General features: G+C 38.2%; 1 protein-coding gene across 2 annotated transcripts; it reads right to left on the bottom strand.

Moving 5' to 3' along the window:
* Positions 1 to 5,520: 5,520 nt before the first annotated feature.
* Positions 5,521 to 9,836, bottom strand: POLR2H_1 (DNA-directed RNA polymerases I, II, and III subunit RPABC3; the record flags this gene model as incomplete). 2 transcript variants are annotated; one of them, XM_051209379.1, is made up of 2 exons in its annotated part: positions 5,521 to 9,670; positions 9,710 to 9,836. In XM_051209379.1, the coding sequence occupies one exon, from the start codon at positions 9,600 to 9,602 to the stop codon at positions 9,237 to 9,239; it is 366 nt and encodes a 121-aa protein (XP_051074833.1). In that variant the 3' UTR covers positions 5,521 to 9,236. The 2 variants fall into 2 exon arrangements, with proteins under 2 accessions (XP_051074833.1, XP_012793192.1); XM_012937738.2 differs by lacking the exon at positions 9,710 to 9,836 and having other exon boundaries at positions 5,521 to 9,707.
* Between the last annotated feature and the right edge of the window lie 2,643 nt (positions 9,837 to 12,479).

Genomic DNA, 12,479 nt, shown 5'->3' with positions numbered 1-12,479 from the left:
AATACTCAATGATGGGAACGCTGTGAACAAACAAGTGCTATCAGCCTCGTCAGTGAACTCTAAAAAGAGGAGACAGATCCCGACTGGAAAAAAGCTGTAAGGTTTAGCACAGGTCCACTGGTGTATCCTTTCTGAAGACTGAATGTGTTATATCACTGAGAGAATTCATAGGTTTAACATCTCTCCTATATAGTTCAGGTTAGCCCACTAACTGTGCTAAAACTCTAGATCTTCTGTAATCTTTTCAGTTTCTTGTAAAGCGAAACTCACGAATTTTCATTATGATAGTCTTGGCTGTGATTGGTTTATATCAAGGTCACACCGGAATTTTTCAAGGCTGTCAGTTGTGTCACAGTGATTGTCTGATTTGATTCCAAGCTTATCTTAATTTGAGGTTTGTGTTATTGCTGATTGTTGTCTACTGTTATCCATAGTAACTGCAACTAGTGTGTGTGCATTCTTAAGGGATTATTTCCATGTGACGTTAACTTATCATTATTGTCGTTATTATTATTAAATAATAATACAATTGTTCGATTCCTTATAGAATTGTTCAATGCCAAGTCCTTCCCGTCTTCGTAGACGGGACAGGCCTGAAATGAGCATTACCAAGGATCCATGACTCACGGATAACATAGGAATCAAAAAGCTAGCTAGCTGCATTCTAGAATGCAGCATAAAGCACGTTTACAACTAGATGACTAGTCTTCATACCAGTAACTTTTTGGGTAATGGAGCTTTAAAAGTGAATGTTGGTGAACTATGTACAGTAAGGAAAGTCTAGATAGACTTCGGTTCTGGTACACGAGTTCTCATAGTATGCTGAAACTTCAGAATATGATGTACCAACCGACTCATACGTTGATATAGTTTCAGTAACGTTGGTGACCTGGTTTCCAAGATCTTAAGATATCAGGTGCAAGTAAAACCCTGAAGAATAGTGGCAGTAAGGTATCACTCTTCACCAGATATAGCATATTCACTCTTACTAGGATGTTATCTCTTGAGCAAAATACGTGACATAAGATTTTGTCGCTCAAAATGCAAAGAAGATTGGATATTTGTTGGTTTAGCATATCACAATAAGCCAAATGAAGGGTTTTATAACAAACCTTCCAAACAGCCTACCAATTATAGATTTTTATCTTAGGTGGTTGTAATGTGCTGGTTGTAGACTGGGAAAATTCTAAGGATGAATTTATTCAAAGACTCATTGAGGTAACGTTTGGGTGACGATTTATTATTTTTATTTTATTTTCAATACATAAATATTGGTACAAGAGGACACCAAATATATATGCGCCACACCATACTTCCGTGTGTGTGGGCTGTGATACTGCCCGGGTGCCCGGACCGAAACAGGTGGTTTCCTTAAGGGATGACGCCCCGAACCTTTGACCTAAAGGTCTGACCCACAAGGCATTGGAGCATCGTGAGGAGATACATTCCCATGGTAGCCGGTGACCAAAGATTGGTTCATACGCCATTTGTTCCCGCAGGATACGGGAGCCCATGTGCACCATTGGTTTGGGATCCAGTTAAAGCGCCGGACGTTCGTTTTCCATCCTCTTATTTTTGTAAACAATCCCCTCGCCACGGGAAGGCAGTGAGTAGGACTTCTCTGGCAGAGGCGGTGTAGGAGCATTTCGAGAGGGAGGGCGGGCCAACCCCACTCCCGGTCATACGAGGGCATTTGGGGGCGACGATACATGTACCCTTGTTTAATACGTAAAGGAGGTAACAAACTGTGACTCCGAATAGCCATTATCGTCGTTTTATCTTATATTTTTTTGTGGAAAACATATCTCTGGTCTTGAGCATATGTTATCACAGTAGAAGTGATCAGAGGATGTTTTCCAACTTGCCGATTGCTAATGATTACATCTGCCGCAACCAGACTGTGTTGGAGTAATGATATCATTCATTTTAACAGCTTGTTTTATGTAGGAAAGGGTTGCTTCAGATACCGCTCGGCCAGATTTTGAAAGTAATGTTACTAACTCAACCGTTCGTTGCCGTCATTAAAATATGCAGTAAACAAAATTCTCAAAGTTCTCGTCGAAATATCAGGTAAAATTATTTGTAGGGAATTATTCAAGTGTTCCACCAGAAACTTCATACGTTATCCGAAGTGGCAAGAATTCAAAATAATAGTAGCTTTATTCAGCGTTATCCATTTAAAATGATGCGGGATTCTCAGAGGGTTTTCATGCTCTACCAACATGTTAGTGGCCTGGAGAAACGAGCCTGTTTTGCGATATCGTAAGTTTCATATGAAAGTTTTCATCATTGGTTTCCGAAATTCCTCTAATTAGGCCTTATCAAACTCCTGTCCAATTTAATCGTCATCGTGATCTATGGTAATTCCTAAAGAGAAATTACATCTTAGTTGAATATCGATAGTTTCGGCTAACTTTAGTCTATCAACACACATATAACTCTGCTCTTGGGACATATTGGACTTTGATCCGCGCGTCTTCCAGATTCCTAGTCAGTCTTAATTTTTTTCCGTATCCGGTCAGCCTGAAGACAATGTCCTCTTAGTAGAGGTAGGATTTATTGAACTAGATGGAGTGCTGTTTTCAGCTTTGAATGTAAGGGGTTATGGACTGTCTTACTCGCAGTCTACCTTCTGAATGTCATTTTTAGCGGCTGGTTTGCCTAACTTACTTGGTAACAGTGTAGCTATAACAACTACACAATCATCTATAGTATTCCAGTAATCTGCAACAGCATCTATTGTGGTGTGTGCTGCTTATATTGACATAAGTAGTATATGGTGTTAGTCGTGAACACGTTTGGCAGCAGAGAGACAAGAGGATCGAACAGTAAAGAATGGAAACAGGATGCAATTTATATGAAAATGCAAGAACAATGAAGTCTAAGTCATTTTGAGACAATCGATGGACGTTTCGCAAATTAAACATTTACTTTATGATTGTTAGTTTTTATTAACAAGTCCTGTAATTTTGTGTTAAATACATTCGATTGTCCCCACCCGTGTTCTGTTCACTACAGTAGTACTTAATGAATGGATTTACTTCGTATTAACTAATAGCGTGAGTTATGAATTTCTTGATTCGTTTTTGTGTCTGACAGATGGTAGCCATTATATTTATGCCCTTTATTGGGTAAAGTTAGGTAGCAGTAGACTGGTTAATAGTAAAAATTTATTGGACGTAGTAACAGAAATGAAAATAAAAGCATAAAAAGTGTATCCTTATTAAAAGTCTGGAAATATAGTTGTGTATAGCAAAGGTAGTGGTATGTTATTGGTGTGGTTATTTGTTTGACTGTTGTAAAACTGATACTTATCACAATGAAACAAGGACCGATACCACCCAATTTAGGGAAGAAAACAAGAATACAAATGAAGATTTACTTATGCACCGACAAGTGCACAACTGATTCCAAAACTATCAAAACTGACTAGTTGGTATTGGTTAATCGATACTCTTATGCATGTATATAATTTACGATGTTAGTAGATTAACTGTTTTAGCTAATAAACAACTAAATTTATGAGTCACGTAGTTGCTTTTCCGACAATAGTTGCTTTTAAGATTTGGAAGTTAATTAAGTATGCTATAAGCAACTTGTGTGGATCAGTAATTACGAAAGTCGATTGTATAAAATAAGTTAGATTTTAAAGACGAATTGGAGTCAGGAAAAACATGCAAGCGAATATTATTCCGTTTGGGGTAGGAAATCGACAGAATGGGTGAAACGTAATGGTTTGAAAACGCAAGAGGTTGCGACTATGCTGAAAAGAAACTTCTCCTTAGGAAAGGCAAGAACTTCTGGACTGCATAGAATACCGACGTAAATTCTCACTGGTGAGTTTCTGCCCAATTTTTATACTACTGAATAGAATGTCTTTCGATTTGATGACCCATATTCGGAAAGTGTATCATTAAGCTTATAAATTCACTGCTATCTGCTTACAACCATGCAGAGAAATGTTCTTAAATCCTCCTGAAGGAAATGATATTTGCAACTCTTCAAGAACAAGCACATTATCACTCAGTGGCTATATCAGATAGCTCGTTCTTCAGATTATTGGTAAGCTCTTTCACATGCGTAAAACTTTTACCAGTCTGAACTTATTACTATTGATTGTTTCTGATCACAAATAAACTTATCTAATGTTTCTCTTTGTAGACTATTTTCTTCAAATAATTAACTGTGTTATCTGACAAATGATTTCTAATAAGATGGGATACCCTCTGGCAGTCATGTCTGGATTTTGTGCAGCGTGCACCAGTCTATATAGCAAGTTATTGAGCGAGGGGTACATGTTAACCAAATTGCTGGCGTGTTTCCCAGATGCGAATAAGAATTTTCTCGTCGTTTTAAGCTACGGTGGTGCTGTTGTTCTGAATGTTATAATGTGGCTGGCTTTTGTCACAGCACTTGGCATTGGTCAAAAAGGTGTTGCAGTGTTGGCAACAAACACCCTATCGAATTTCGCGTTTTCAGTAAGTCATTATAAACTTGTATCACGTAACTGTACAGGCAGCTTTTGGCAGGTGTATTTTCCAAGAAGAACTGACTGCGAATTGGTTTGCTGGGATGCTTTGCCTGAGCATTGGAATAATTTTTTTGATTCGTGAATAGTAACCTGCTGTCCAGTTCGACGGTTATCTATTGACAACACCCTATGTCTCAGAATAGAAGTACAAGAAAACTTCGTGGTGAAAATTGTGTTTTCAGTACTTCTCATTACAATAAGTCTTTCCATGGCTGCACATTTTGATTACTAATGTTAACATTAGTGGTGTTTCGTGTATAAACATATCGCTGCTGTTTCGTAACAGGAATTCTCATGTTTACTTCCTTTATAGTATCACTTTCTGTATCCCGAGTTTGAACTTTTATTCATTCCATCACGACAAATGATGTTGGATATTTCTTACTACCTTTCAGAAAACGTCCACTTTTTTATTTCATTTTACTGTCTTTACAATGAGTTTGAAATGATTTTCAGATGTATTAAGTTTTGAGGGTTTATTTTGGAATTTCTGATAAGTAACAAATACCCGTTGAAGTTCGTTCTCACAGCTTTCCAAATTTTTTGACATCAACTTATTTCAAGAAACATCTCGTCACTGATATGTATATTTTTTCTTTCGAATTCCTATTTATGTCTCAGAGGGTTTGTTTTGATTATGTGCTGCTCAAGAAATAGTATTTTTGATCCTTTTCTGTTATGACCTTGGATGTCTTGTTTTGCTATCACGCGACCTATCCACCAATCCGAATACGACTTACACGAATCTTCACACTAGGCCAACCAATGACGTTCAACCGGTGTGGGCAGTTTAGTGTCCTTATTGGTCCTATGTCCTACGAGCCCTTCCACTTGAGTCCAGAACAAGATACCAGCTTCCGAATCAGAGCAGATCGTTTATTTCAGGCATACTTAGTTTATATATCAATCACACAGACCGCAACGTACCATAAAATAGGAAATAATATTTGTACACAAATAAGCCCAAAAAGTGGCTGTGAATGTGGGAGGCAGTAGTTAATAAACTGAACATAACTTAAGAACCGTAAATCGTACAATAATAAATTATAGGCCAAAATAAAGCTTGTCATAAGAGGGATATAAATATACATAGTGTAATTGTTGAGTAGTTATACAATAAGAATATTAGTCCATGAATAGTCCTCGGAAGTTACCTGTAATTTAATCTCCACTCGGATATAACATTTTCGTTTACCAAATTCTGTTGATGTACAACTGCAACTTCATAAATATTTTACTTTTGCCACATTAATTTGGCACCAATCACCTGAGTGCCTAAGAAGTTTGCCTCGAGCGTTTCCAATTGTGAACATGTACAAAGTGAACTAAAAGTGGTTTAAGCAGTTAGTGACTACCCACAACTTTGGCCTCAACCACTCTAGTTGGCGAACATTCAGGAAAACAACCTCTTCTACTTGCTACTTCGTGGTCAAACCAATCACATTTTACTTCGCAGTAAATGGTATTGATCCGGAGAAACTATTCCTCGGGTGCTCGTTAATGTTGCGTAACAGACTTTTGCCACAATGCGTGGTATTACACAGATGTGGTTTTCATTACATCCTATTTTGAGGAATAACTATCAAACTGAGCTATATTGCAGTATAGTTGGCATCCGCGGCATTATTGTAACTAGTAGTTATGAATGTTAAGTAAGAAGGTGTAGGTACACCCACTCTTTGTCTTTCCTTACATACTTAGTTTTGGGATTCTTTTATTTCGCGGACTAATTTCTTATTTTACAGTTATACATTATTTCTTCTTACCATCACTGATACTTTTGCTACTTTGGTTAACATCTTTATAATTTCATCTTATCTTACTAATGAGATATGGCAACTTCCGACAGTGTATATGTGCGCCAGGTTCTACGTTGATGATGAATGACCATCTGTTCCTTAAAGGGACCCGTGTACCGACATTTGTAAGCAAAAAATAATTACTTCTAGGACAGTGGCATTGTTTCTCTAAATTGTAGCTGCAGTTTTACATCATTGGTTATTCTAAGTACGCTAGCTGTTATCACGCCTACCATTGTTGCAATTACTTACTGGTCCTTCTTATGGCAGTTTCATCAAGTTAATATAGCCATTTATTTACCTTGCCCATTACTCTACTGTGTTTGATTAGTTTACTCATTGGTTCCACTTCCTAAATGTATAAATGAACCTAGTTTATTCAACATAGAATGGAGGAACTTAAAACCTAAATATCGGTGTAAGTGTGTAATTCCTGTCAACATTAATATCTAGAACTTCATATCCAAACTTTATTTTAAGCACTTGGTCCTTCACATATCTAGAACACTTGGGACTAAATGTGTTCGTAATGTTATGGCTCTTCCAACTATTTACAATTATATTTATCACGGTTGAGATGATGGTTTCATCGCTGTTCTTATTTGTCTGTACGTCTTTCTTTGGAAATTGAAGGCTGTAAAGGTCATAAAGTATGTAACTTTACTGATCGACACTTCGTTTCTTAGCCTAAATTCATTGTTAGGGTTGAGATAACATTTTTCTACAGAAATACTGACCAGAATCTTTCAAGAAAGAACCATCGCATGAAAGCGAATCATTTTCCAAGTTAGTTATCAGTTGGGTCATATTTGAAGAGCAATGCCACTGTCGAATTATTAAGTAGCACATAAGTTAGAGTTTTGCTCAAGTCAACTGTGAAAGCTAACATGAGAGGGCTGTTTTTTTGGTACTCATTTTAATCATTTGGACTCACACAAAAAAGGTCTCGCTCGAGGTATTGAACCAACTGCAAGCTCACCTTCATAATGCCTGACGGCTCATCAAATGCCTCACGAAGTGTTGTTTGAATGTCCCTACTGCCAGTAACTATGCAGAAGACAGCTCTACAAGAGCAGTTGAAGACTGTTTTACATTCCGCAAATCTCCATCGCACGAGTCCACAAAACTGGTATTTTGTGTTCATAGTGCGATGCATTTTCTTATTATAGCGATGACTTAGTGGCCAAGACGTGCGACTTTTAACCATTAGACAACAAGTTTGACTTCTACTCCGGTCTGGACGGCTGGGTAGCATTACTACCGTCACATGCATCAAGGTTCAAAGCCGAATATACAAATTTGTATTTGACGGGTTTCATCAGTTTCTTTTCGAACATATAGATGCAAACAATTTTTTCATGATATGAAACCATGAAAATATCACAGGATCTTGAAGCAAGGGGTGTCGCTAGGTCTTTCAAGCTGTAGTCTCCGGATGAACCTAGTAAACGCACACAAGCAACCTACCCAGCATCGATTTCATCCTGTTGTCAACTAACCTTTTCATTTAATGGTAAGAACCGTAAATACTAACCGACCAATGTATTATACCATCTAGTCGGGTAATGACCAGATTTTATCGATCTAGTTCCGTGATTATCAAATGATACGAAATCACAATTAGAAGCTTGGTAATCTGCAGTCTCCAGTTCTTGGGCTTTGCGCCTATTGAGAATCATAAAAATGTGTGAACATGGTATACAAAAGTGATATTCCGTTTAAAAATTAGAGCCCACATCCATATGAACTGTGGTAGACGACCTTAATGTAAAACTACAAGTTCCATCAACAAACTATTAGTACATGTTGATGAAGCACGCTACGTTTTGCACTCTAATCTGGGGTTGCAGTCTTTACTGTACTTGAAGCTAAACTTTCTGTACTAACCTCTAATACTCTTGCCGAGTAGACGGCCAAAAAAGAAACACCTAACCTAAGTTAGCGCTACTAAACAAGATTAAAGTAGTGATACCACCTGAAAGTCAGGCTTGATTTGTGATTTAGCCCTTTGGATATTGATTGGGATAAGAGTACTGTATCGAGCCCCATGGAAGTTAGAGGATATTGGTTTTAGGGGGACTGCGTCTATGTATGAAGCAGACTCTGGTGTTTTCCAAAACACCAACGAAGACTCTGCAATTAAGCCATGTAGCTCAACAGACAAGCACTGTCTGAAGCGTCTACTTGACGAAGTCTTTGTCCTACTATTAGTTCTAACGGTGATGTGTTTGGGAAGGCAAATGACTGGGCAACATGATGTTTTGTCCTATGTATTAAGAACATTATCGCTCAAGACTCATGTTCACCGTTTCAGTTCGCTTTATCACTGCATAAAAATGGTCTTCTCGAATCGAGAGGATACGTAGTAGTTTGTTTAATGGAGATTGAGGTGTAGTTATGTGCCCGATTATAACAAACTACTAAATACTTAAACTAGTCAAGATGTAACATTTTAGCCTCGACTGTCAGGTCGGCTTGGATTACTATACATATAACGCGGAGTATTGTTGGTCTCACGATTCAATACAAACCTGTTTTATATTATCACTAAGTGAATGACCCGTCTTCACTTGTTCTTTATCTCAGATGTTTATACGCAAGCTTTCCATCATACTACCCCAGCAGCGAATTAGCAATAGGCTAAGACAAATCCAATAATGGATGAATGTTGCGAACCCGGCTACCCAAAAAAAAGATGTAGAGACACTGCATTTTTGCTTGAATCTAAGGGGATAATTAGTCCTTAAGGTAAACAACACACAACAGCTAATAAATAACTCAAATTTAAGTACAGTTGAAAAATACGGCAAGAGAAATCTTTGAATATAAATATCAGGTTTTTGGCTGTTTTTCCAACGGATGAGAGACTTGATGGTTTATGTACACGTAAAAAGACAATCATGAATTCAAAATGCCAACTTCTTTATCATTAAATACAAATGTTTTCCGACACGGAAACCTTGCAAATTGCTAGCATCTCCTGTTAGTTGCATGAGTAATCCACCAAAAGACACATAACATGACAATCTACTCGAGTCAACTCCACTATCTTGGGTTTCTATCCGATAAATCTTCCCGTAACATACATAATCGAACTCCGCCATCTTGCTGTTCGCTAGCTTCTCATCAGTTTCATCTGCTGCATCGTCTTCATCATCGTCATCAGCATCCGTCCCCAGTTCATTCAACAACGTTTTGGTAAGCACCATTCGAAACTTGTCACCCTTTGAAAGACCATATATTAAGGCATGAATATCCAAAATCAATCCCATCTTGAATGATTCACTTTCACAAAACAATCTTGATACTTTGTCAAACTTTTTTCCATCTTTATCAACATCTTTTACGTCGAAAATGTCCTCTAAAAGAGCGGACATACCAATCAGTCAATAATACTCCCGGAAGGTTAAGATGGGCAATTTCAAGGTCAAACGACAGAAACGTGCTCTTTCAACAGCGCGACCACACAGGTCATTCAACCAGCAATCACATGTGATGAGGGAGGAAATTCATTTGTGCGCAACGAAACATGGTATTAAACTGAATAAGCAAAAGATATTTGTTATATTTTGTTCTAAAAGTCAGTGAAATCATATCTCGAGAACTATTTGAACTTCAGTCAGTCTTCAGTAATAAGGATAGGAGGTCTGTCGACCTATATTAATCCTTGCAGTTTGTAATACTGTGGAGGTCCAATCTCGTTTTGAATATATTAACAGACGGTGCTGATATTACGTGTTCCGGTAGGGGATTCCAGTAATTCACTACTCGGTGCGAGAAACGGAACTCCAGACGTAAACGGTTTGATCTCGGTTTTTGAACTTTCTTCGAATGTCCTCTCAAGTGATCGGTTCTAGACAGAAGCAAAAGATAAGTCATGTTAATACCAAGGTCATCGTTCAGTATACGATAAGCCAATATTAGATCACCCCGTACTCTACGGTAAGATAACGGAAATAAGTTAAGGTGTCTCAGTCTGTCTTCATAAGATAGGCCAGATAGACCTTGTACCATCTTAGTAGCTCGTCGTTGGACTCTTTCTAGCATATCTGCTTCATATTTGAAACAAGGACTCGCTGCTTGAATCCCGTATTCTAAATGTGGTCGCACATAAATCGGGTATAGTAATCCAAACATTTCATCATCTAAATACTGAAAAGACCTACGAATTGACCATAATACCCTATAGCCTTTTGCAGCAGCAGCCTTACAGTGACTAGTCGTTTTGAGATCATTGCTTAATATAACTCCTAAGTCTTTATAGTTTCTTGCTTTGGGTAGCACGAATCCACGTAGTGTATAGTCATACGATTCATCAGAGTTATTTAACTGCATCACTACACTCTTATTAGGATTTACTTCCAGTGACCACCTGTCTCACGAAAAATATCATGGGACGTTTCAAATAGTTGTGGACGGATTGAAGAAGTTTTTATTTAAGGAGCTTCCATGTCTAGCAGCAATTTATGTCGGGAACCTATGAACAATTAACGACAAAATGAGAGATATCAGAAAATTGTTGTGAAATTCTGTACGGAGTCCTTATAACATATCTAGTTTCCTCTCAAAAGACTTGTAGTGACTCACATTTATCACGAGAACACGACTGGTTTAATAAAAACAATTATTATTATAACCAACTGTACCAGTGTTTGTTTTAACGTGCTTTTGTTTGACTGTGCTAATGACAGCTATATTGTGCTTCCATTCTTATACTTACACTTCGATTGTAACTTCGCGCGAATTCGGTTACGTTCTGTAACCAAGCTTGTATCCTGGCACGATCTCGGTATCCTTTCGATGCCACGAGATCGCCAGCAAATAAACATCGACTTGGTCCATTAACTGTCTTCTGATATTTGTCTTCTCGGAGATTTTATGGGTTTCTTTGGTTACGTCCAACCTTCGCCTTCTGATTCGCTTGGCACGTGTTTCTTGGTAGCGGTGTTCATAGTCAACCGCGACTCGACGCCACGCTACAGACTCCTGAAGAGTCCCTTCGCCCGCCTCAAGAGTCACATTTCAGGAGTCCGCCACTCGTTAGGTGTTGGTCTGGCCACAGCTCATTCTGCTGTTTTGTCTCCAATTTCTGGGTGTTACTTCAAAGTTTCGCGACTGAGCTTACGTATTCATTGGGTCCCAATGTGTGTTTGGGATACTAGAAGTCATTAGAAGGTCATCTGTGAAACGCCTTTACTCCAGTGGACAAAGATTTTTCGATCTCAGACTCCTTTTGTATGGTTTTAGTTTGAGTCCAGAAATTGATTTTCCAACTGGCCTTCAGGTACGTACCAGTTGTAGCGGTAAATAAGTCCCCAAAATAAATAGCTAAGTCTTGGACATTCGTTTTTGACCACATTAGTTTTATTGGACTCACTTAGCTGAGGGCGCTTGGTCGTGCAACTGCACCAGATCATGAGTGGGGATGCTGTGCTCAACATCCCCTCCAATCGCTGGCCAGATTAGATCAGTCGATCCACGAAATGTTGATAGCCTATAAAACATATCTCCGAACCTCCTCGCTTCTGTATTTTGATTTCACTTGGTGGGTACGATTTGTAGTAGAAGGTGTTACTGGATAAAGCGTTGTGAAACGCCAAATATCTGTGGAATCTTCACAGTTTACTCTTCTCCTCTTGGAATGAGAAAGGAAAAGCTATATTTCCATACTCTACATGGGATTGAATAAAATTGTCAAAGGTTGGGTGGAACTTTCTGCTCTCAAACTGTCTAAAAAATGGGTGTCAACGTTATTGGCGCAAAGTCTGTTCGAAATGCATTGTTTAGAAGGTATGATACCAATACACCTATATGTTTTTCAACTTCGGATTCCATTGGAGGAGAATTACGTAAATTGTATCCTTGGTCTGTAATATGTCTCAAATGGACTACTTGACAATTTAAAGTGTTGACAGTGAGTCCGTTGTCAGATGCACAGCTTTAAAATCGAATCAAATTCTCCTGAAGTGCCAGATTGTCATCGTGGTTGCCAACCTTTCTTCAAAACTTAACATTAACGACAAAAAGCAACAAATCAGATGGTTCCATCGGAGGAAGTTCTTTTGTATAAGTTTAAAAAGAAGAGGTTTCAGTTAGATTGTTATCTGGAAACAAACTATTATTATAAAAATTACTGAATTCCAGGGAAC

This window comes from Schistosoma haematobium, chromosome 1, assembly GCF_000699445.3.
Source record: "Schistosoma haematobium chromosome 1, whole genome shotgun sequence".
Classification (NCBI taxonomy): Eukaryota; Metazoa; Platyhelminthes; class Trematoda; order Strigeidida; family Schistosomatidae; genus Schistosoma; species Schistosoma haematobium.
Note: the sequence above shows the minus strand (reverse complement) of the source record. Positions and strands in the feature narration are given on the sequence as shown.